We start from the raw sequence: 26404 nt of genomic DNA on the forward strand, positions 1-26404 counted from the left end.
TACTAGTACTATGATACAGTGATGTGCTCCACTCACATTGTACATCCACCAGGGTGCTGACGTTGGTGCTGCCCACTGAGTTGGACACCTCACAGGAGACAGGGTCTGTGAAGTACGAGTGGTCTACCGTCACCTCCAGGCTGTCCCCGTTCGCCTCCGAGATGGGGACTCCTCCCTTGGACCACCTGGACCACCAGATCACCACATCACATAGGGTTAGAAGGTCAATTTACCAGATCACATTGGGTTAGAAGGTCAATTTACCAGATCACATTGGGTTAGAAGGTCAATTTACCAGATCACATTGGGTTAGAAGGTCAATTTACCAGATCACATTGGGTTAGAAGTTCAATTTACCAGATCACATGGGGTTAGAAGGTCAATTTACCAGATCACATTGGGTTACAAGGTCAATTTACCAGATCACATTGAGTTACAAGATCACTTTGGTTTACCAGATCATATTGGGTTACCAGGTCACTTTGGGTCACAATATCATTTTGAGTTACATGTGCCATAATGATAAAGTCAAAACTGGCCCAACTAAAAGGCTAATAGTGCCATAATAACACAGTACACACTGACTCTATGAAAGAAATTAACCCAATAAAGTGTAGGTTGAGGTGCTGTTTTTTACCTGTATCCTGTGATCTCAGGGTTGGCAGAGGCAGAGCAGATGAACAGAACCTTGGCTCCCTCCATGACAGTCTGGGGCTGGACGGACAGGGTCACTGATGGGGGGTCTGCAGGATGGAGGGGAACACACAACATTACTGAGAGGTGAACATAATATATGCCATATATATATCACTATGGACGATCCTACAGTATATGACAGTATATGAAGGCTAAATATGTGTCAGTGAAGGGAGAAGGAACAGGACAGCAGTACTAAAGGAAGCTCTGTGAACACTGGAGGTAAGTGTCACTGAGCTAGGACCTATATGAAGGGGTGTGTGTTTGTCACAGAGAGGTTAGTGTATGAATCATTGAAGGGTGAGCGAGTGCATGTGCAGGCATGCAGAACTAACCACTCTTCCATTAACTCTAAAGTGGTGCTGGGTGAAATGTATTTTTTCAACCAAAGCCTTCAACTAATGCCTAAAGTATTTAAATACATATATTATATATTATATATGTGTATAGGCTACTTCCTAGTCGTTATTGGCAGTATATTTGTCACTATAAACAAATTTTCCTTCTCTGAGTTTACCTATAGGACTATGTCCCAATATCCACACTAGCATACTAGTGTCCATGGACAATACATCAGTACATACTAAGTAGTATGCAAGTGTGATAGTTGGTATTTGAATGTATCTGACTCTGTATTCTCTGTCCTCTGACAGAGTGTTGTACCCGAGGTGTGTCCCCATCACTGGGACGAGGACACTACAGAGTGTTGTAGCCGAGTGTGTCCCCATCACTTGGACGAGGACACTACAGAGTGTTGTAGCCGAGTGTGTCCCCATCACTTGGACGAGGACACTACAGAGTGTTGTAGCCGAGTGTGTCCCCATCACTTGGACGAGGACACTACAGAGTGTTGTAGCCGAGTGTGTCCCCATCACTTGGACGAGGACACTACAGAGTGTTGTACCCAGGGTGTGTCCCCATCACTGAGAAGAGGACACTACAGAGTGACTGTAGGGGACACTAAGTGCCACGGAGGACACTCACGCTGGACGTTGATGGTGACGGAGGTCTGGAGTCCGGCGGGGGCGGCAGGGTTGAGGACGCGGCAGGTGTAGGTACGGCCAGAGTCCTTATCCTCCGGCACCACAGGAAGCATACTGACAGCCAGCTCCCTCTTCCCGTCCTCCATCCGCGTCTAGGAGAGACAGACCAGAGACATGGAAATAAGACACTGTACATCTCAATGGTCAAGACATACAAGAGACATGCAGAGGGAGTTATGAGTCCTTATTTCACCTCTTGGGTTAGATCCATTAATTAATGTACTTTGGTCCCTAAAGCGACAAAGGGGTTTAAATAGGGAAGTAAGGTATAGAAAAGGTATAGCTTCATGTAAGGCCCTGCTGAGTCTTCCCCCTCTGGGTGTCTGTGTGACACTGCAGGACCTATCATTCTGATGTGTGAGGCATTCAAATTGCCATCCAGTCAATTGGCATGGCGGTTAAATCATATATTTTATGATGCGCCTGGGGATATTGTGCTGTTCCCACATTTCTGAGAGTGCTCCCAGTCAGCGCTCCTTGTTTGTCATCATCTTTGAGATCTATTTATTGCTCGCAGGAATCAATACGCCTAAGTGAGGAAAGGGGTAGATTCTGGAGATATCGCCCGTCGCTTTTGAAGCACACACAAAAACACTCATACACGCACGCACGCACGCACGCACGCACGCACGCACGCACACACACACACACACACACACACACACACACACACACACACACACACACACACACACACACACACACACACACACACACAGGGCTGTCAGACTGTGTGGAGCAATGGCAGAGGTGGCTGTGTCTGTATTTCTGGGCTGTAGCGGTGAGGAGGGGGACCGGGGGAGGGTTGTCTCACAGGCAGCTCTGGGAAAGAGCAAGGGCAGAGAAGAGCAGAGCCCATTCCCTGGACGGACGGACAAACAGACAGCTGAATCAATGGACCAGGCTGTTCACTTCCTCAGCCAGACACACAAAAAGCATTTTTACGCTAGATAGAGTCGCATCACTCCCTGTCACCACCCCTCACTCTGCCCCAAGCCACCTCTCCCCCTCTCTACCTCTCCCTCCCCTACTCTAGCTTTCCCTCTCTCTAAAAGCACCTGTTTTCTTTCTTTCAGCTAACTGTATCTCAGTATCTCCCACCATTACTTTACTCCTGCTTTCTCTCTCCCTATCTCTCTCTCTTCCCTCCTTCCCCCCTCCTTTTCTCCACTGTGGGCCCTAGCCTCCTTAAATGTGTCGTTTAGCGTAGTTTAGCGTGGTCAGAGAGCATGACAAATGTGACACTTTCCCGACTGCGGCTGGTTCATGCTCTGGCACATCCCCCTATTGTGTTTCGGCATTGTTGTGGGTGATTTCTCCTCTGCAGAAATTCTACTCTATCAAACGCTCATGCCTGTCTGAGCTTTGGCATGCTCCAGTTATGCTGTAGTTTCTGTGCTTTAGAGTGCGAGGGGAGGGGGAGTAGGGGAGAGAGGAGAGGGGTTCAGGCGTGAGTGAAAAGGGGAAGGGGACTGCAGAGAGGGAGGTAGGGAGAGAAAGAACAAGTCCTGAGAGAGAAAGAGAGAGAGAGAAATAGAAAAGAGAATGAAGAAAATACAGAGAAAGCAGAGAAACGGAAAAGGAAGAGTCGGCTTCTGTATTCAGCCCTGAGAGAAAGTTGCTGCATTTTGAATAGCTGCTGTACGCTGGTGTAGCCTGCTTCGCTGGGCTCTGCTGTACTCTGCTGTGCTGGTGTTGTGTGGGTGTTAGTGGATCCTGGTGAGGTTGGGTATGGCCCTGCTCTCTCTAACCTGCCCTGGCCTCACCTGTTATCTGATTGTGCTGTAGTCTATCTGTACCTTGGAGTATATGGCCGTGTCCATGACCTCGCCGTCTCTGTACCAGGTGATCTCGGCAGCAGGCTTGGCCCCCGAGGCGCGGCAGGTGAGGTTGTAGGGCGTGTGGGCCTTCACACGTATGATAGGACCCCCCTCCACCACCGGGTCTGTGGGGGGAACTACAGGGAGAGGAGGAGGAAACACAACGGATTCATGTTAGAGGAGAGAAACAACCCACAAAACTAACAGCCCCTTTTACAGTACCAGGCTTCTGAATGGGAGGAACATCTAATGAGATTAATGTGATGTGTTAACGCTGCATCAATTCATCCACTGCACATAGAGAAAACAATATCCTTTTATCATCGTGCTGGTTCACGAGGTGTGTTTGTACTTTGTAGACTGGAATGGAAACCGACAACATTTGGGCATGAGAAGAAAAAAAGAGAAGAGCTTCAAACCTATTTCATTTTCCTTCTTAACATTGAGACTGGCATTAGTCCTCTCTTTTACTCCCACTATTGTGATGTTTCATCTGAATAGCTTATTTGTTCATTTATTTGCATGGTTTCGCTGCTGTCAAGCAGAGCCACCGCTGATGAAGGCGTCTATCTCCCCAGCCAATAACAGCAGGCGTAAACAGCAGCGGGCCTGAGCCCCGGTCTATCTCTCTCTCTTACTCCCTCCGCTGAACCAATTTCTGTGTGTGTATCTGAATTGTCAGAGGTTCTTCCGCCACCGCGGCCCGGACACTAATGGAATCCGAGTGCTAGGTGATTTTAATTTCCATGCCGATTCCCTTGGCTGCTCTCCCGCTGTTGACTCCTTTGACTGCGCCGGATTGCTTTGGTCTCATCTGGCTGCATTGATTTCCCCACACTCACACATTTCAAGACCCTAGCCTCTGTGTATCTGCATATCCCCCCCCCCGTCCCCGTCCCCGTCCCTGCTTGATTTGCTCCTCTCTTAGTGGGGACATTCTACAAGGCATTAGGAAACAACATCTGCCGCCTTTTCTGTCCACAATGGCTGAGGTCAGTGTGACCGTGGTGGTGGCTCACGCTCACGCTAACGCTAACCAATCAAACAGTTCATCCTCGCCCACCTCCACTCTGTGCTGTGCAGTGCGGGCGTTGTGAAGCAAGGTTTGAGTGGGTGTATGTGGGTGTGATCTCAATTGACCGCGCTGCTCTGTGCTCCTTTGAGCGGCGTGTGGTCGTAGGAACGGAGAAGAAGTGGAGACAGTGGATAGTCAGCGGAGCATGGCCCAACGCTGAGTCAAGACAATTAGAGCAGTTTTCCTCATCATGGGTCGTTTGAATTCACATGATCAGCCTTTCATTTGCTGCCTTTTATTCTCTCCCTCGTCTCGCTGCTTAAACAAGCTCATAAAATGACAAAAACAAGCAGGGCGGTGGGGAGACAGTACAGTAGCCTAGCCTTGTTGTTGGTGCGTAGAGTTGAGGCTCCAGTCTCTTCTGTAACTGCTTTGTTGGGTGTATTTGATAGATCATCAGAGAGACACTCAGTAAAGACTAATGAATGTGCTGCGGACTGTTCCCCCATTCGCCACCAGGTGCCAGCAGTGTTTCACTGTCTGGGAGTCCCATGAGGGGCCTCTCTCTCTCTCATCCCCCCCTCTGCTGTCCCTCTCTCCACCACCACCCTCCACTCCCAACCTCTAGATGCCTGGTGAATATGTAGATCACTCACATTGCGTTAATGTAAAAGCTGCCCCACACTTGACAAATATTGTGACTCACTGTAAAATGTGCTAACTGTGCAGAACTTGACTTTTAAGTGTCCACACAAGTCATTTGTGACTGCAGCAATCACATTATCCTAGACTTCCACAGTCTTGATTATCGATACTGAAGGGGGAAAAAAACAGTTTTTTTTGCTGGGTCTGTCGACTGTTTTGCTGGGTTTGAAAAATATTTACAGGGCTGATATACGGCAGTAAGTACATTTTCCAGGTGTTATTTGCGAAAGCTGATAACAGCAGGTGATTTCATAAACAGTCCCAAGAAAGATACATAGAAACCTTGAGCATTTTAAACATGTGTGTGTGTGTGTGTGTGTGTGTGTGTGTGTGTGTGTGTGTGTGTGTGTGTGTGTGTGTGTGTGTGTGTGTGTGTGTGTGTGTGTGTGTGTGTGTGTGTGTGTGTGTGTGTGTGTGTGTGTGTGTGTGTGTGTGTGTGTGTGTGTGAGTGTGTGAGTGTGTGTGTGTGTAAGTCTGTCTGAACCATAATGAAGATGGGAGCCTGACAATCTCCCTCTGTAGAGCCAACCTGCAGGTTTTGGCTGGAGGGCTGCTGTGCGGATCAGGGTGTGTGTGTGTGGTGTGTGTGGTGTGTGTGTGTGTGGTGTGTGTGGTGTGTGTGTGCAGCAGCTGTGTATCTTACCTAGAACAGTGAGCTTGGCTCGGTGGGAGCGCAGCCCGGCCTGCGTAGCCTGACACTCGTACACGGCGTCATCCGCCAGCTCTGCCGAATCGATCAGCAAGCTGTGCTCGCCTGATAGCGGGTCGCCCATTAAGGAGTAGCGTGTCCACCCTGCATTAAGCCAACACAGGGAATACAGTGAGTCAGAGAATGGGAAAGAAAACAAGAAAACAACAGCAGAACAACAAACCCAAACCGGAATGAAAAGACTGCAAAATGAGCAGACTCACACCACAAACAAACGCCAAGGGCCTTTAAGGTATAAATGGAAGTGGTGCTGCACCACCCCCTGTTAAGCACTGAGCCGTTCAGTTGGCTGAGCAGTGAGAGACTGGCTAGGGGAAGGCAGCAGCAACACGTGAGACAGAGGGCTGGGGCGTGAGGCGACTGACTGTCCTTTAAAGCACAGACACAATCAAGATGTAGTGTCTATGGTCAGCCCCGAGCCTCTCCACCTTCCCACTAGTCCAGAACACAGCTAAATGTCAGTGCGTGACACCAGCCAATTGATTATCCACCTTGGTACAAAAGCCTCAAAATGCTAAACAACAAATGAAACGCTCTGTGTCTGTTTGTGGTAGAGAGGCTGTCTGCAGTATATTTGTTTCTCTCCACCTCCATTCATTTGAGTAGACAGACAGACAGAGAGCCAAGGCTTCCTAATGAGACCAGGAATTGATCAGGGGGGAGAGAGAGAAGTAGGGGAGTGAGAGTGTGAGTGAGAGAAAGACAAAGAGAAAGAGAGAGAGGGGGGAGACAGAGAGAGAGAGACACACTGAGAGATGTTCGTCAGATCAGATGCGTACCTGGCAGATCTCTCTCTCCGCCCAGCGCCAGGCCGTCTTTGGTCCACTGCACCATTCCCCGGTACCCCACGATGACACAGGGCAGAGTCACCGATTGGCCAGACACCACTACCTGGTCTTGGGGCTGCTGGGAAAAGTAGGCTGCTTGGGTAGCTGTTGGAAGAAGAGGGAGAAGAGGTTTGATGAGTAACATGTAATGATATAGTCTAATAGCGTTACTTGAGCCAAATGCATGGCCATATTTAGCCTGGCCCCATAATGGACTGGCCTGTTCATTCTGTTGTTTACGTGTTGTCATGTCGTTACATGGGGTGGATGGAGGAGGCTGAATATCTGTCTTTTCCCTTTAACATGGCGGCTGAGCTGAGCAGGAAGCGTCAGCTGCCTCGTGACTTATTTAACTCTTTCCCCAGACCATATGGCAGCGACCGCACGGTGACACGAAACAAGCACACTGCGGAGGAGAGAAATCTGCCACTCTTTGGGGGAGCTTTTTGTTAAAATGGATGTTAAACAATCAAAAGTCCATTAAGTGTCCCGGGGGAAGCATCCGTCTGAGCCTGCTGAACGTCAACCAAGACACCTGCCTCTGTCTGTTCCATAGCTGTGTTTAAGGATGGGACACACACACACCGAACACACACACACATACACACTGAAAGCTGTTGGCTCGTCTTCACTCACACACACTGGAATACACACCCACACTCGCAACACACACACTTGCGTCGCAACATACGACTCCTTGTTTCCCACTGTTTGTGCCACGATGCTGGAGATTGAGTATTACAAACCCAACTGGCAGGGGAAGATGATGGCTCCCCTCCAGAGGTAGAGCTAATCCATTGGGGGAGATATGAAGAGAGGAGAGGGCTGAGAGAGAACAGAGTTGGTTGGCTAGATAGAGAAGAGAAACAGGGGGTTTATCTTTCCCTTAAAAGAAAGAACGTTCGTTTTTTCTATTTTCTCTCTCTCTCTCTCTCTCTCTCTCTCTCTCTCTCTCTCTCTCTCTCTCTCTCTCTCTCTCTCTCTCTCTCTCTCTCTCTCTCTCTCTCTGTCTTTCAATAGGAGAATGGGGGGCCAGGGGGAAGATAAAGAGGGGTCTATTCAGTCAGTGCTAAGCCCCTCTCCAATGGTTCTCTGGGTGGGAGTGCTTAAACAGACAGGCTGGGGGGTTGGGGGGCTCTCCTGGGTAAAGAAAAGCCGGTGAAAGGAAGGCAACATACGGCGGCCAGAGAAACGCTATTGTCCCCTTGTCCCTCTCTTTTAATAGGCCTCTTCATTTCCAATCAATCCTGCTAAATGCAAGTTTAATAGCTTTTCAATAGCAGATTTTCCCCACCCGAGGGAAGCTAGGATTTTCTCTCTCCTTCTCAACCCGCTCACCCCTGTCCTCACTCTTCTCTCTCCCTCTCCCCTCTCTCTCTCTCACTCCATCATTCTCTCTAGCTTTTCTTTCTTTTCAAATGGGGGCTTCCGAGGTTGGTTGGCGATGTTTGTTCCCTACTCAATTATCCACTTCATCTAGGGCTGGACCAGGACCACTGACTGAACCCGGTTCTTCTCCTCCTCCCCCTCTTCCCTAACCTCCCTCCCTCCCACACGCATAATTAGACCCGCCAAATGGTTAGCCCATCAGGAACGTGAGTTCTCCATGGCTCAAGCCTTGCAGCTTGCAGCTCTCCTAACACCAACTGCTTTCCCACATGTCTGCCCAAGCACTCTCCTCCTTTCTTCTCGTTTAAGGGTGAGAAAGACAGAAGAATGGAGATAATCATGTATAATAGCAGTGAATATCACCAGGAAAGTCCACTAACCCCAATTCTCTTCATATTGCTAATGTGTTTAAACAAGCATATCAAACTGTGTGTGTGTATTGGCATGCAGGTGTATTATTGTGTGTATGTGTCTGTGTCATAGACTGCATATCAAAAGAGTCCAATTTGAGTGTCAATGAGTAGTGAAATGTTTTCGTGTTTAGGCTATTAAGCATTTGGTGAAGGCTGGCATTTTCTAGTCATGCCTTCAAAACCGCTGCTTTTATAGGCTGTCTGTCCCTAATGTTCCGCTTTTATGAGCTATATTGAGCATTTTCATAGGCTGCTCCGCTGGATGGTGTGTTGGGGATTTTCCTCTTTATGCTTGCTGCAATATAAACATTGATTGCAATTAAGTATCTTGCCCACAGTATCTAAATGTTTACAATGGGCCATAATTTATCGCACTGGTGGGTTGTTCGAAATAGATTACATCCGTTAAATTGTTTCTCTCTCTCTCTCTCTCGCTCTCTCTCTCTCTCTCTCTCTCTCTCTCTCTCTCTCTCTCTCTCTCTCTCTCTCTCTCTCTCTCTCTCTCTGTCTGTCTGTCTGTCTGTCTGTCTGTCTGTCTGTCTGTCTGTCTGTCTGTCTCGGTCTGTCTGTCTGTCTGTCTGTCTCTCTCTCTCTCTCTCTCTCGCTCCATCTCTCTCTCTTTCTCTCTCTCTGTCTCTCTGTCTCTCTCGCTCGCTCTCTCACACACACGCACACACACACGTATGGGTACATGTTTATATATAGTCTGTGTGATATAGACTGACAAATTGCTTCACACCATGGAGTGATTCATTGCACTCCATATTCCTTATTGAGAATGCTCAACAAATCATCTCCGCTGGCTAATGAGTCATTGCATATTCCTTTAATTCCTCCTTGCTGAATTAGCCAATTCCTTGACGGTGTATTAGCAGCTTAATTACATGAATACATTTCTGACAGGGAAGAGGGAGAAAATGAGAGGAGAGGACAGGAGGGGGAGGGGGAGGAGGGAGAGGACAGGAGGGGAGGAGAGGACAGGAGGGGAGAGGACAGGAGGGGAGGAGAGGGGGGGAAAGGAGGGGAGAGGACAGGAGGGGAGGAGAGGAGAGGACAGGAGGGGAGAGGACAGGAGGGGAGGAGAGGAGAGGACAGGAGGGGAGAGGGGGGAAAGGAGGGGAGAGGACAGGAGGGGAGGAGAGGAGAGGACAGGAGGGGAGAGGACAGGAGGGGAGGAGAGGACAGGAGGGGAGAGGAGAAAAGGAGAGGAGAGGACAGGAGGGGAGAAGGGCCGTGGGTGTGAAGTGGTCCTTGTGTGTTGCTGTCTACCGTCTCTCTCTCACACACACACACACCCTCAGCCTACATACAGAGGGACCCTTGTCAATCGGCTGCCATTGAAACTACACTGAAAGTTCTGCTGTGAAAGATAATGATGGGCTGATACTTTTCAAAAACAGGTAACATCTCTGACCTGTGTGTGTGTGTGTGTGTGTGTGTGTGTGTGTGTGTGTGTGTGTGTGTGTGTGTGTGTGTGTGTGTGTGTGTGTGTGTGTGTGTGTGTCCATCCCTCCAGTAACAAGGTCAAAACACATTTGGCCCGATACATTTTAATCCCGATTTATACGAACTGAATATCTTTTCACGGCAGTGGATGCACAGGGGGGGTTAGTGTGTGTGTGTGTGTGCCTCTGAGTGTGTGTGTGTGTGTGTGTATGTTTGTTGCAGTATAAATAGGGCATGCAACTTGTAATGAATTGTAGGGCACATTTAGCAGTTACTTTGACATAGTGACTTTGCTTTCTCCGTCACACGGTCAGAGTTAAGTCCAGAACAGCAGGGCTGACATGGAGCATAACATATTAAAGAGCTTTGCAGTCCCCTGGCACCAGCCTTCCTCTCTCTCTGCCATCTGAACGGATGGGGAGGGAGGCACACTGCTGGTAGTGGGGACAGGATGGACAGATGTCTCCAATGATCCGCTACTGGGTATCTGCACTGGGGACTAACATGGCCTTGATGGAATTATGGGGAAGTGTGTCTGTGTGTGGCAATGTGTGTGTGTGTCCTGTTCTATTCTCAGTGCAGTCAAGTTAAGTAGTGGATGTGACCTTTGGGTGCACTGTGGCTAACTATTGAAAGCAGCAAATCACTCTAATCATAATCTTTCATGCCAACATGTGTACCCCCCCGCACACGCACACACTTTATGTATATTTATACACTTAAGTGAGACTCAACAGCCAACTTTAGCTACACAGGCTCCGCTTGGTTATACAATGACACTTAAAGTGTGTGTGTATGTGTGTGCGTGTGTTTGTGTGGAGACTCATGCTAAGAGGTTCGGAGCTCAGTCGAGGCAGGAACAGTTTCTATTTTAGGATCATCTTGAGTGTCCCCTCTTCCCATCCACTGAAGGCCGGCTCTAGAGTGCACCGCCCCAATCTAACAGGCTCTATAAACATGAGTGCTCTCAACTTGACTGGGCAATTGCTCCATGCAGTAATAATTTTAAAATGACAAAAAAATATAACCAAATATCTACTGGTGTCCTGTACACTCTGCTCTCCCAGTGGCAGTAGCAGTGTTATATGTCTCAGTGGTGCTTGTGTGGATATTCCACAGTAAAATATAGAATAAGAGGGGGAGGAAACACAAGCAGGAAAAAAAGAACACAAAACAATCGGCAAAAAAGTGTCACGCTCAGAATAAACAAGCTCTCTCCCCAAATACCATCTATTGTACTGTGTCTAGATAAGGCCTCTAAATCGGGCTGCAAAATGCAAGCTCCATTTCTCTGTACTGAATGGTTATCCTTTTGTTTTGACTCAGGCTCTTTTGTCTTCCTCTCATTGTCTCTTGCTGTATGTGTGTGTATGTGCATATGTGTGTGTTTGTGTGTGTATATGTGTGTGTGAAAGTGTAAATATCCTGCTGTGTGTGTGAGCATGTGTAGAACGACAGCTGAGCTAAATTTGTTTCAATGGGGTCCCTGCTCCCTCCAGTCTCAGGTCTGATTGGGCCAGGCTCACTGTAATCTCATTACTGTGTCTCCTACAGGAATTGTGTGGACTTGGGAGGAAAGTGAGCAGAGGATACCACCCACCACCCAAACACCACTATAGTCTATAGTCTCCAGACACAGACACAGGCTGAATCTGTGACCGCCTGCATCTGCTTCTCTGGTCTTCAGACCTGGTCCTGGCTGAACGATGCCTGTGTTTGTCTCTTTCCCTTTATCTGGCCTTGTCTCTCATGCCTTATCTCCTCCCCGCCTCGCATTCCAGACTCACTTTTCTTCTCTCCCTACCCATAACCCCCCTTTTCTCCCCTTTGTGCATTTTTGTGTCTAAATTGCAGTCTAACAGCTTTTTAAGAGCTGTTTTGCTGGAGTTTAATCCTCCTAGCCTCCCCTTTCAGCCTTTCTTCCATTGTGAAGATTCTTGGCTCAGACCGGGACCTCTTTTATACAGAGAAGATCGGCTCATCCATCCACCCGCCTGCCCCCCCTCCCCTCACCACCCAACACCCTCCATACCCACCGTTCTCTTCTACCATCCCTCCATCCCTCCACACGTCACCCTCTCTGCCAGCTTCCCCCATCTTCCCATCCTCTGTGTATCTCTCATACTATACAGTCAGTCAGCCATGATCCCTGAAATCAATGCAGGCCCCTTTTCAGAGTTATATACTAATTGTTGATGTGCCTTCTCCATGGCTCTTTCTGACACTGCTCGCCTTCTTCTTTCCACACTCCCCCTGTCAGCATTGTCACCCAGCCTCCCTGTCCCTCTCACTCTCTCTCTCTCTGTTCTCATTCTCTCTCTCTCTCTCTCTCTCTCTCTCTCTCTCTCTCTCTCTCTCTCTCTCTCTCTCTCTCTCTCTCTCTCTCTCTCTCACACACACACACACACACACATTCACACACTCTCTAATTCTCTCTCTCCTTATCCCTTTTTCTCCCTCTGTTTCTCCATCTCTGGTGAAAATCGCAAGGGTTTGTGTCAGCTTGTCAACTCACTGTGCTAGAATAACCAGGACATTGAGAGGCAGCAACAACAAGAAAAGACACACCAGAGTGAAAACCTGAAGTACTGTACGGTTGTAAAGAAAAATAACCATAAAAGTAGTCTCCTGTCAGGTCTAAATTGTAAAGGGCCGGGGCTGTAAGAGGGGATTGATGGAATGCTGTAATCAGTCCGTCACATGTGCTGTCACCCTGCATGGCTTGATTTCCACGCTGCTCCCATCAGGGCGAGGCGGACTGCGAGAGAGGCGGACCACGGAAGGGCTGATCGCATGGGCAAGCAGAGGCTGTGTCTCCCTGGGCACCTGCCACCACAGACACAGTGGATGGAGTAATAGAGAGGTAGAGAGGAAAGGAGGAGGGGACAGAGGAGTGCTGAAGTGAAAAATACTGTGTGTGTGGAGTGTGTGTGTGTGTGTGTGGTGTGTGTGTGTGCAGGCTAGGGCACCAGCAGTTGCTCGGCTACTGCAGTGGCTGATGCTGCTACACAAGCACACACCCATACACACTCACACATACACACTCATACACACTCAGAGACACTGGCACAGACACTTCCTGTGCTCTCTCTGGTGTCTCTAGTGAGCAGGAGAAGTTCTCTGAGTGTCATTATACCACAGTTGCCATCCCATCCACTGCTCCACTCCAGTGCCTAAGAGCTGAAGCTATACAGGGGGCGGCTGGCTGACTGGCTGGCTGTCTGGCTAGAGGACTGGAAATGAAACACCATGAAAAAAAAGAGGACAGAGGAGGGGGTTGGCGGTATAAAATTGTCTGTACACATCAGCCAACAGTCTTGACAAGATGTTGATTGAGCCAGCCTTGTTATTTGGTTTGCGCTTGCCCCCTGGTGTTTTCAGTACAAGATAGCTGCTGGCTGAATCTGTGTGTCACACTCACTCCCAGTCCGCCCCCTCTATCTCTCTCTCCTCTGTCTCTCCCTCTGTCTCTCCCTCCTTCTCTCTAGTACTGCTTGGAAGGGCTTTCAGTATAATTTACTGTGCTTTTAAATCATTAACTTGTTGTGCCGTTTGAAAAAGCCTGGGTTTAGTGTGCACACAACAGCTGACATGGTGGATAAAATGCCACTAGTGCTCAACATGTGACAGGAAGCCTAGCTGCTCAAAGATGGGACGCAAATAAATAAATAAACTCTACTTCTTACGTTCACCCCGCTTCGCTCCCCAGCTGCAGAAAACCAAGAGTAAACAAAAACAAATAAATAAAGAATAGATTAAAAATCCATAAAACAATGAAAAGATCATGTTAAAAAGCCCCTCCTCCCCTTTCTCTCTCTTGCACTTTCTCTCAAAGGCAGAGGAAATGAAAACAAAGGAATTCTCCACTTAGACTCCACCACTGGGACTCTGGGTCCAATGCCCTGGGGTGTCAATTAATTTAGTCCAGGGATTTGTGGCCTACACTTCCTAATTGAGCCCAGTGGAGGCCCCCTTGGCTCTTCGTGATAGGAAGTAGTGCGTTTCATAATTAATACGTTTTTTTTCTTCCATTATTATGATAATTTTTTTATGAGGGTGGTAATGTTGTAAATGCATGCATTTCAGTACTATTGTTGTCTGCTGATGCTGCTGTGCTGTGTGCTGGTGTTGTTGAACTATAAAGCAGAAGCAACCACTGTCGGTAACAGTGGTGGCGGCACATTGAAGTCAAAGCAATTTTTATGTTTGTGTGTTTGAAAATAAAGAAAGACTGGTTCAATGAGAGTCTCATTAGTACTGCTTAATGTGTGTGCTTTTTAAAGCTTAGAGGTTAATGTCGAATTCGCATCCATTCCGTTGAAGCTTCCCTCTAATTTTTCTCTTCCCAGGGCTTAAGAGGGAGAGAATGACTGGTGTGTGAACTGTATATCCAACAGGGATAAACATTAATGTAATTAAACAGTTGCATCACATAAGTATTTTTTCTTTTGTCTAGGCTACTCTTCCTCACACCTCTGTGTGCATGACACTAAAACACCCCGCCACGTAACTCCTGCCGATTACACAAATTACCCAGCGACGTCCCGGGAGAGCCATAGACCATAGAAACAACATAGACCTCTCCTCCACAACCCCAGCGCCTGTCTCCTCTTACAAACCGCCTTCAAACCGCCGTTTATTAATCAATGTCCGCCGTTTCACCGGCCACCACCGATTCTATTCCCCTTTCTCCGGGAAAGGTGGGGGAAAAGGAAAGTTTTAATTACGCGCCAAACTTTATTCCGTTCATCAGATTACCTCTGTCTTGAGACACTCTTTTAAAATTGGTGATGACTAAGGGCTTTCAGAGTACAATAAAGAGAGGAGGGGGGGGGGAAACGTTACCTGCCGACCTCAATATAATAATAATCCTGCTTTGTGTTGGGGAAATAAGAGAGGGAAAGGAGGGAAAAAACACATTTCCTGAAACTCAATTTCTTAAGCGTTGATTAGCGCAGCCGCACAATTAGAGTGAAATGTGAAGTCAGGCTTTTTTTTCAGATTCCACCGCTTCCTCTAGAAAAAGCAGGCCGTGATAAATGAATAAATGATTAATGAGAGAACTAATTAATCAATTAATTATTAAGCAAGCACTCTGAACAAGACGAAGGGGAGGATGGTAGCCAGCAGAGAAGAAAAGAGATGGAGGGATGGGTTGAGGTGTGTGGTATTAGAAAGAGGGGGATTTGGAGGGAAGGGTCTGCCTGTTTGTTCACTCAGTTTGTTTAGTTTTTCCGAGGTGGGAGGGAGGGAGGGAGGGAGAGAGGGAGACGAAAGACAAGAGTGAACCCTACCCTTTCACATTTGTTCAGCTCGTGTCTTCTTCTCTGTAAAGTCCTGACTCAGCTAGTACTGTCTTGTAAGTGCTGATCTTGTAACGTCAGGCGTTGCAACTTCTCCAGTACATCAAGGCTGTGGTCATGTGGTTGTGTAATGGTGTAGCCTGGCATAACCTCAAACTACTATGCGGCGGTCTGCGGGCACTGCACGGCGATGTTGGTGGGCGGTTACTGCTGCCACGTGGCCACACGACCAACACCCAACGCCCCCCTTCCCTCTCCCGCAGATAACCCAAAGTTTCCCCTCCCCCCTAGCACCCCACCCCCTGTCTTTAAGTAGGACACCCTATCAATCTTTGATAATGTGCGGCGTGGGCCTCTCCAGTGTGACCAGGGGCTGATGAGACATCGCAGCGGGGACTTGTTGTATGAAATGTGGGCCTCGACTGTAATTGTGATCTACTGTAGCGTTTCCAGTCAAGTTTGACCTTTTTCTTCCATATTAATCGCTGGAGTGAAAGAAAATATGTGTGATCTATTCCCCCCTCAGGATCCCCCTTCACCCCCTTCTTCCCCTCTACACTTTACTCAGTGATGGGGGGACTGGCAAATGTCCCATAGTGCACCCACACACAACAGGATATGACACACAAAATATTATTTTATGATGGGATTGGTTTACTGTGGGCCATTAAAATGCAACATAATTCTATAAAGCCTATCCTTCTCCACCCTACTCCCACCCCAACCTCCTCCCTTCTTACTCCAGGAAAACATATCCTCAAAGCTTGAACACAAGAGAAGTAGCTTTCATCCCGGCTTGGTATCCTACCTGGCATTTATTGCTGGCCTTATTAACAGAGTTGTGAGTGACAGAGGCAGAGAGAGAGAGAGAGAGAGAGAGAGAGAGAGAGAGAGAGAGAGAGAGAGAGAGAGAGAGAGGGAGGGGGAGAGAGAGAGAGAGAGAGAGGGAGACAGAGAGACAGAGAGAGAGAGAGAGAGAGAGAGAGAGAGAGAGAGAGAGAGAGAGAGAGAGAGAGAGAGAGAAACCTCCTGCCAAATGTATGACCATATTAGAGACACATATTTCCCTCAGATTACACAGACCCACAAAGAATTCAAAAACGAAGGCAATTTTGATAAACTCACGTATCTATTGGGTGAAAAACCACAGTGTGCCATCACAGCAGCAAGATATGTGATCTGTTGCCACAAGAAAAGGGCAACCAGTGAAGAACAACCACCATTGTAAATATAACCCATATTTATGTTTATTTGTTTTCTCTTTTGTAATTTAACTATTTGCACATCATTACAACACTGTATATAGCCATAATATGACATTTGGAATGTCTCTATTCCTTTTCAACTTTTGTGAGTGTAATGTTTACTGTTCATTTTTTATTGTTTATTTCACTTTTGTTTGTTATCTATTTCACTTCCTTCGGCAATGTAAACATATGTTTCCCATGCCAATAAAGCCCTTTGAATTGAATTGAGAGAGAGAGAGAGAGAGAGAGAGAGAGAGCGAGAGAGAGAAAGAGAGACACAGAGAGAGAGAGAGAGAGAGAGAGAGAGAGAGAGAGAGAGAGAGAGAGAGAGAGAGAGAGAGAGAGAGAGAGAGAGAGAGAGAGCGTGGGGGCTGCAGGGGGGGTCTCTAAGGGCCCTCTGGAGAGAAGGCTGCTGTGGAAGAACAGAGAGATGGGGCCACAGCACAGGCCATCATCCTCAGCCTGCCTGCCTGTTATGCCTGGTAAAGGTCCTTCTCTCTCTCTCTCTCTCTCTCTCTCTCTCTTACCCTTTATCTCTCTCTCTCTCTCTCTTACCCTTTATCTCTCTTTCTCCCCCTCCCTCTCATTCATTCCCCCTCTCTCCCTCTTTCCCCCCTCTCGTAGCTTAGCTGGTAGAGCACGGCGCTTGTAATGCCAAGGTAGTGGGTTTGATCCCCGGGACCACCCATACACAAAAATGTATGCACGCATGACTGTAAGTCGCTTTGGATAAAAGCGTCTGCTAAATGGCATATTATTATTATTATTATTATTATTATCTCTAACTCAGTGTATCCCTGGTGTTGACTGACTGGTGCTGTTTTCTGGCCTAACGGCAGCGTGGAATTGCAGATTTCCTCAGAGCTCAGTGGGTGTGAATAGTTCTTTGTCCTGCTGGCTGGGCTGGCCCATTGACTGGGGGACCTGGACATATGGTCCCTGACTGTGTGGTGTGCTGGGATGTGCCTAGCTGAAGAATGCTGTGGGCTGGGCCCTTGACCTCTGGCTGGCCCTTAACACCTTGCCTGCCTGAGCAAAGCTGGTGGCTTGATAAACTTAACCACTTCATTGTGTCACTCCATTTTTCTGGAGTGGGGTTTATTATTTGGGGGGTTTGTTAGTTGAAGGACAGATGTGTGACTGTTTCACCACTCAAACACACACACACACACACAAAGGAAGAGACACAAAGGAAGAGATACACTCAAACACACAGAGATGCAAACAGAGAAAACACACACACAAAGAGAAATAGAGAGAGAGACACACACACACACACACTCACACACACGTTACTCTGCAGCTCGCCTATCTGCCTGGCTACAGTAATGGATAGAGCCTTGGCGGCGGTGCCAGTATCTTTGATGTCCAGACTTATATTGGGAGAATCTCACTGTGTCTCAGTGCAATAAGGCCTTTAAATGAAGTGTCTAACAAGGACGTCCAGGGTGTCCGCAACGGTCACAATGCCACCCAAGTATAACCCCATCAAGCAGGAAAATTGATATACTATCTACCCACACCATGACTGTCCACTCCACACAGCAGCCAAAAAGTTTTAGCTAGCGCAGTTATGCTAAACGGCTATCTCTCTCCTCTCTCTGCAAATACTTATTTTTTATTTTTTTATGCAGTTCACAGCTCATCTGTCTATGGCCCCTGGTTTGGGGCCCTGATAAACTAGTGGAGCGTTGCAGGCTCTTAAAGCCATCCGGGGAGATTATCGATCATTAGACAGAGCGTGGAGATAACCCTCTCAGCTGGCCATATCGTCGCCACAGGATATGGTATGAATCACAGGAAGTTGAGATCAATCTACCGTATATAGATTGTGCCGCTTGGCTTAAACCACCCCAATGCCTGCGAGTGCGTAGAGAGAGGAGATTGGGACAGAGAGAGATTGTGTGGCATATCATATATTTTTCTATTTCCGTGACTTCTAGTGTTTGCTGAAGCCGCCTCTCTGCCTCCCATTCTATTCCACCACCGCCATGCAATCTGTCCCACCTCCACTCCTTCACTCTCCTCAGCCTGGCCTGCGCTTACATCTCCCTTCTTGAGGAAGGCTTCTTTTAAATCTGAATTAAAACAGACTCCAAACCCCCAGCTCTCCCAGGGGCCGGCTGAATGCAGCTTAGAACAATCAAGCAGACAGATTAGAAGTAAGAAGAAAAGAGGAGGAAGGGAGAGTGAGAGAACCGGAGAGAGGGAAAACAACCCAAAGAATGGAATGGTGGAGAAAAATATTGAGAGAAGGAAAAATTAACCCTTCACTCCACCTCCCTCCCTCCCTCCCTCCCTCCCTCCCTCCCTCCCTCCCTCCCTCCCTCCCTCCCTCCCTCCCTCCCTCCCTCCCTCCCTCCCTCCCTCCCTTCTTCGGCTCTGCCCCTCCTCTTGTCCCTGACCTATTGACATTCAGCTCTTCGATAGATTAGGCAGCGAGCAGAGCCGGAGGACAGGGTAAACACTATGGGGGAACAAAGACCAACAGGAGGCCACCTTATTGGATTCTAATTATGAGCTGGGGGAGAGCTTGCAGAGGGGCATGTTATAAAGTGATGTGGGACAAGTTAGAATAGAGGCACTTTGAGTGGTAACACCAGGCCAACTTTACTTTCATCACCTAGCATACACTCATCCCCACCCTTCCTCTAATATTTTCTCCCTCCCTCTCTCCATCCCTTCCTCCCTCTATCCTCTCTTTTTCCTCTCTGGTTCTCTCCCCATCTCTCTCTCTCTCAATCTCTTTGCCTGCTCTTTCACATATTGCCTGTGAGAATGGCAAACAGAAGGTTCTCAAAGCACTCCTCAGTGAGCTATTTGTCATCCCCCTTTCTCTCCCCTTCTCTTTTAACAAGGTGGAACGAGACTCATCCCCTAGAGGCGGCTGTTTGAGCGATAAGGTTAAAATGGGCTGAAAAATTGGGGAAGATTATTTGATATTGGACAGATTGAATTATCTGGAGTGAGAGGGAGGGAGAGAGGGAGGAGAGCAAAATAATTGTTCTGCAGTGCCCCAGGAGGAAGGGCTACCAGTGCCAGTGTGGAGGAGGACAGGAAAGATAGAGGAATAAGAGAGAGGAGAGAGAGCGAGAGAGAGAGTCTGGTTTTATATTAATGGTCACCAAACTCAAAAACAAGTCAGGAGAAAGTTAAAGGTCTTATTTTTTCCTCTCAAGAGTCAAATGTTCCCAATCCTCATCCCTCTAATTTGAGTGTGAAAAAGCAGTCTGTCCGAGTCTAGCCAGGAATTCTACATATGTGTGAACTTTCTCGCTGACGTTGAGGCGAGTCAAACCCATTGGCCCCTCTGATTAGGCTTGTGTTCAGGTCTCTCATGTTCCCACTCGTCCCCCCTCATCCCCCGGCGCTAATTACAGAGAGGGCTAATTAATGTAAAGTGTCAGAGAGGACCCTGCCATCACAGGCACACACACGGTCTGACACAGGAGAGAGAACAGGAGAAGAAACACACCCGCCCGCGCCCCGGCAAGAGACAAGCCATCGTCACCTCAGCAGCCTCACAAAGCGATTCATTAATTGGTGTGAAAACACACACACACTCATAAGTACACACACACAAATACACACACTAATGTTATGGGTATTCGGAGAAGCTGTTGCTCGCTAACACATTACCCAAAAGGGAGGGAGAGAGAAGAAATTAGAGAAAAGAAGAGTGGTTGGTTATATGGAGAGGAGAGAGGGAACATTTTGACCCAAGTGTTGTGTTAGTACCTTTGTGGTGTTGGCCAACACAGTTCATGTTTCACACAAAATGGCAGCTTCCTCTTCCGTACCCCCGGCCGTAAGTGTGAAAAGGCTTTTCTAGACCACCGTGCCTTTCTAATCAAAGCTGCAGGAAATGAATCAGAAGCCACAGTTCTGATTCGACCCCAGAGGTAAAGGTGGAATTAACATGGCCACCGTTCATTTTCACACCATTAAAACAACCGTCAAGCTTCTATGGCACAACTGAAGAACCATAGATCCCCCCACCATTCATTCCTGTTCTCACCTAAGAAAACCATGCACCACTTCAAAAACCTATCCTCTGTTAACTAAACCGAACAAAACACAAAAACACACACCAAACAAAACCTTCACACAACATAGTCACCATTCAAACTCCCGGATGTGCAAGACAAAGGAGCCCAACTCTAACTGGCTTTTAAAGACCTCCAATAACAATCAGAACTCTTTTTTAATAGAGAGTTCACTCTCTCCAGCCCCTATGGTATTTCTAAAGGAGTGCTCAGTCAGTTAGGCAGTGTAAGGCAGTTAGGCCATAGTCTATGGAGCAGTGAATGGCTAATCCAGAGTGTGAAGGACCCAGAGTTCCCTCCTCCAGCTCAGGCTGAATGCAGACTGAATGGACCTCGGAGTAGGACTGATTGCCCCACATTCTATGGTCAGCTTTTTTTAAAGTAGCCTGTGATTGAGTGGTTCCATGAATGTCCCATTTATCTTTCTCCCCTGCGCCAGAGCTCTGAAAGAGCGGGTGACACTCCTGGACACACCCACGCAGAGATCGGAGAACGGAGCATGCGCTCGGGCGCACGCGCTCACTCACACACACACAACACACCCATGCAGAAACCATCTCTCATACACACACACACTGGAGTCGTGACTGGACACAGGCTTTTCAGAACCCCAAGGATATTACCACTTTACGTCTATCTAGTGCACTATGAGCAACACCAAACTGCCAGCACTACCACTGTGTTAAAAGATAAACAACTGTGATGGCTTGGTGCAATGACTCAATAGTTCTCAAATAACACCAGAAATACTGTCAGTCTCTCAATAACTCCATCTGTCGCTCAGCATACATGCTTTTAAAGTACACAGGGCCGGATTAATGCAGGGGTTTACCGGGGCTGAAGCCCCTGGGCCCAGGCCCGTGGGGGGGCCCAAGAGGCAACAAATAATTTATAACAAATAATAATAAAGGAAATATATACCCCCCCAAAAAAAAACACAGGAGCCCACTCTCAATGTTCAAAATACACCAGAGAGCATAATTTAGCTACAGAGGATCAATAGTTTATAAAACATAACTGTGGATTAAGTTTTATCACAAGCACATACAGGTATCTGCCAAAATAAAGGAAACGCCAACATAAAGTGTCTTAAAAGGGTGTTGGGCCACCACGAGCTGCCAGAACAGATTTAATGTGCCTTGGCATAGATTCTATATGTGGACCTCTCTATGCCAGGAAAATGCACCCCACACCATAACATATACTTTGTATCCCTCGTTTACTCAAGTGTTTCCTTTATTTTGGCAGTTACTGGTATGCCTACAGTCGAGAAGGCTGCAGTTTGGGCAGCATGCATGTCAAATATACAGCTTGTTGCGTTGTGGCCATAGACATATAGTGGGGAAAAAAAGTATTTAGTCAGCCACCGATTGTGCAAGTTCTCCCACTTAAAAAGATGAGAGAGGCCTGTAATTTTCATCATAGGTACACGTCAACTATAGCAGACAAAATGAGAAAAAAATCCAGAAAATCACATTGTAGGATTTCTAATGAATTTATTTGCAAATTATGGTGGAAAAGAAGTATTTGGTCAATAACAAATGTTTCTCAATACTTTGTTACATACCCTTTGTTGGCAATGACACAGGTCAAACGTTTTCTGTAAGTCTTCACAAGGTTTTCACACACTGTTGCTGGTATTTTGGCCCATTCCTCCATGCAGATCTCCTCTAGAGCAGTGTTGTTTTGGGGCTGTCGCTGGGCAACACAGACTTTCAACTCCCTCCAAAGATTTTCTATGGGGTTGAGATCTGGAGACTGGCTAGGCCACTCCAGGACCATGAAATGCTTCTTACGAAGCCACTCCTTCGTTGCCCGGGCGGTGTGTTTGGGATCATTGTCATGCTGAAAGACCCAGCCACGTTTCATCTTCAATGCCCTTGCTGATGGAAGGAGGTTTTCACTCAAAATCTCACGATACATGGCCCCATTCATTTTTTCCTTTACACGGATCAGTCGTCCTGGTCCCTTTGCAGAAAAACAGCCCCAAAGCATGATGTTTCCACCCCCATGCTTCACAGTAGGTATGGTGTTCTTTGGATGCAACTCAGCATTCTTTGTCCTCCAAACACGACGAGTTGAGTTTTTACCAAAAAGTTATATTTTGGTTTCATCTGACCATATGACATTCTCCCAATCCTCTTCTGGATCATCCAAATGCACTCTAGCAAACTTCAGACGGGCCTGGACATGTACTGGCTTAAGCAGGGGGACACGTCTGGCACTGCAGGATTTGAGTCCCTGCACTCTGCAGGTCATTCACTAGGTCCCCCCGTGTGGTTCTGGGATTTTTGCTCACCGTTCTTGTGATCATTTTGACCCCACGGGGTGAGATCTTGCGTGGAGCCCCAGATCGAGGGAGATTATCAGTGGTCTTGTATGTCTTCCATTTCCTAATAATTGCTCCCACAGTTGATTTCTTCAAACCAAGCTGCTTACCTATTACAGATTCAGTCTTCCCAGCCTGGTGGACTTTGACAGCTCTTTGGTCTTGGCCATAGTGGAGTTTGTAGTGTGACTGTTTGAGGTTGTGGACAGGTGTCTTTTATACTGATAACAAGTTCAAACAGGTGCCATTAATACAGGTAACGAGTGGAGGACAGAGTGAGAGACAGAAATCTTGCTTGTTTGTAGGTGACCAAATACTTATTTTCCACCATAATTTGCAAATAAATTCATAAAAAATCCTACAATGTGATTTTCTGGAGAAAAAAAATCTCATTTTGTCTGTCATAGTTGATGTGTACCCATGATGAAAATTACAGGCCTCTCTCATCTTTTTAAGTGGGAGAACTTGCACAATTGGTGGCTGACTAAATACTTTTTTCCCCCACTGTATAATCCATAGAATGGTGTTGTAACCTCTTACCCTGTCCATTTGACTGTTAAACTCATGGGTACACTAGCTGTCACGCCCTGGCTCTGGGACTCTTATATGTTGAGCCAGGGTGTGTAGATTCTATGTGTTTGTGTTTCTATGTTAGGATCTAGTTCATGTGTATCTATGTTGGCCGGGGTGGTTCTCAATCAGAGGCAACGAGAATCAGCTGTTGCTTGTTGTCTCTGATTGGGAACCATACTTAGGCAGCCTGTTTGGCACAGTGTATTGTGGGATCTTGTTCCGTGTTGGTTTGTTACCAAGGACTTCACGTATCGTTTTTGTTTGTGTGGTGAATATAATAAAGTATGTTCGCATTCCACGCTGCGCATTGGTCTACTCCTTTTGACGATCGTGACAGAAGATCCCACCAATACTGGACCAAGCAGCGTGTTTCGGAGCTAACGCCGGGTAAGGAGATGGAGAAGTTGGCGATGGCCCAGGTGGGCCAATGGTGGTCCTGGGAGGACATGTTCGAGGGCAGAGGACCATGGGAAAAGGTTAAAGCCTTGGCGAGAGAGGAGGTACGGCGCCAACAGTGTCGTCGTCGGACAGGCGAGAGGCAACCCCAATGCATTTTTAGGGGGGGGCACATGGCATGGACGATGGGGCTGCTGGAGGCAGATAAGGGGCGAGTTTGTGGACGAGGAGAGAAGGCCACCGGGTTACGGGAGCCATTGGTGATTAGAGGGAGGGAAAGTGTAGAGGCACGGCGAGAGGTACTGAAGTGTGTTGCCAGTCCGGCCCGTTCCTGATCCCCGTATAAGGCCAGTGGTGTGTGTTCCCAGTGCGGTCCGGCCCATTCCTGCTCCCCGCACCAAGCCTGTGCTGCGCATCGTCAGCCCGGTCCGGCCCGTTCCTGCTCCCCGCACCAAGCCAGGGGTGCGCGTCGTCAGCCCGGTCCGGCCCATTCCTGCTCCCCGCACCAAGCCTGTGGTGCGCATCGTCAGCCCGGTCCGCCCGTTCCTGCTCCCCGCGCAAGCCAGGGGTGCGCGTCGTCAGCCCGGTCCGGCCCATTCCTGCTTCACGCACCAAGCCTGGGGTGTGCGTGTCGTCAGTCGGCACAGCCCGTGCCGGTTCACCCGTGCCTGGTCAGGTACCGGTCAGCTGCTCCACACCGGAGCCTAAGCAATCCGCTCCACCGATGTCCAGTCCAGCTCCAGCCAGCGGGGCCAGACCAGACCAGGGGCACTACGGGGGGGTTATTAGAGGGTGGTGGTCACGCCCGGAGCCGGATCCGCCTCCGAGGAGGAATGCCCACCCAGCCCTCCCCTGTTCGGTTTATGTTTGGCGCGGTCGCAGTCCGCGCCTTTGGGGGGGGGTACTGTCACGCCCTGGCACTGGGACTCCTATATGTTGAGCCAGGGTGTGTAGATTCTATGTGTTTGTGTTTCTATGTTAGGATCTAGTTCATGTGTATCTATGTTGGCCGGGGTGGTTCTCAATCAGAGGCAACGAGAATCAGCTGTTGCTTGTTGTCTCTGATTGGGAACCATACTTAGGCAGCCTGTTTGGCACAGTGTATTGTGGGATCTTGTTCCGTGTTGGTTTGTGTTTGTTACCAAGGACTTCACGTATCGTTTTGTTGTTTTTGTTCGTGTGGTGAATATAATAAAGTATGTTCGCATTCCACGCTGCGCATTGGTCTACTCCTTTTGACGATCGTGACACTAGCAATGGATGCCAGTCCTGACTTGAATGGGAACTGCCATTTTTTGATTATATTTCTATAGTTGGTTGCAGCTATCGGTTTGTGTTTTTCACAGGAAAAATTTACAGTTTGGAAAGCAAATGCCTACTGCTGAAAAGAGAAGACTAATCTGTCTGTAGAACTAATAGATTTTTTTTTTCTCAACAACTCCCAATTAGATTTCTTATCCGGACCTGAAAGTATAACAGGGGCTGCAGGTATTTCACAAATCACAAATTATCTTCCCGAGACTGATTTGTCTTGGGCTGTAGTTTCAGACAGTAACCTGTAATCATCTCACTCCAGATATCTCTCCATTGAGTAAGCTGAAGAACAGAGTGAGGACTGGCCGCTCTTCTGTTGTCTGTCTGCAGCTTACTGCTCCACATGTTCCCCAACTCCTCAACCTCACACACTCACAAACCAGGGTGTTGGGGTGTGTGTATAGCAGTGCCAGGGTGTGTGTGCTGTGTCTTCTTAGTGATGGTTTGGGAGGTAGCTGTGTTTGAGGTGTATGAAACAGCGATAAAACAGTGTGTTTGTGTGTATGTCAGGGTTGTGTCTGACAGAGACAGGAGCAGGGCCCTGTGGCCTCACACATGGAGGTTGGAGACCCTCCCAAACAACTGAAAACAAACAGGCACTTCCAGGGACCAGACACTGCCTTTGATCTGGAGGTGAGATGATCTCTCACTCTCTGTTTCCCTCTCTCCCCTCTCTCCCTCTCTCTCTCCCCTCTCTCCCTCTCTCCCTCTCCCCTCTCTCTCTCTCTCCCTCTCCCTCTCCCCTCTCTCTCTCCCTCTCCCCTCTCTCTCTTCTGCTTCTCAGTGGGAATCTATCCCTCTCCCTCTCTCTCTCATTCCTCATCTCCCCCCACTCTCTCTCTACCTCTCTATCACCTTCCCTCCTCCTCTCCCTCTCTCCCCACCTCTCTGCATCAAATGGGGTGACTTTTCAGGCAGCATCGGGCTGCACCTCAGTGCAGGCTGTGAAGACAGCTTTTCTCTCCTTTTCTCTCTCATCCTTTATCGTTCCATCTTTCTCTGATTCCTTTACTTTATACCGATACCCCCCTCACCCCCATCCAGATACCGCACCCCTCCTCCTCCTCCTCCTTTGCAGCCTTGAACGTTAAAACAGAGAGGGACATTTCCGTCATCTACGCATCTCATTTCAT

The 26404-nt window shown here is 48.0% G+C and overlaps 1 protein-coding gene across 9 annotated transcripts in view; it reads right to left on the reverse strand.

Annotated features, from left to right (window-relative positions):
* LOC121586099 (kin of IRRE-like protein 3) overlaps nt 1–26404 on the reverse strand; it is a 43931-nt gene that overhangs the window by 7381 nt on the left and 10146 nt on the right. For 7 of the 9 annotated variants that reach the window (XM_041902578.2, XM_041902581.2, XM_041902585.2 and 4 more), the window contains exons 2-7: nt 6768–6920; nt 5923–6072; nt 3539–3696; nt 1681–1831; nt 638–743; nt 37–194 (exon numbers count right to left, since the gene is read on the reverse strand). In XM_041902578.2, coding sequence (XP_041758512.2) covers nt 37–194; nt 638–743; nt 1681–1831; nt 3539–3696; nt 5923–6072; nt 6768–6920 — 876 coding nt within the window. The remainder of the gene's footprint in view (nt 1–36; nt 195–637; nt 744–1680; nt 1832–3538; nt 3697–5922; nt 6073–6767; nt 6921–26404) is intronic. The other 2 variants (XM_041902579.2, XM_041902586.2) reach the window with 1 other exon arrangement.

Source organism: Coregonus clupeaformis, unplaced genomic scaffold (genome assembly GCF_020615455.1).
Source record: "Coregonus clupeaformis isolate EN_2021a unplaced genomic scaffold, ASM2061545v1 scaf0053, whole genome shotgun sequence".
Lineage (NCBI taxonomy): Eukaryota > Metazoa > Chordata > Actinopteri > Salmoniformes > Salmonidae > Coregonus > Coregonus clupeaformis.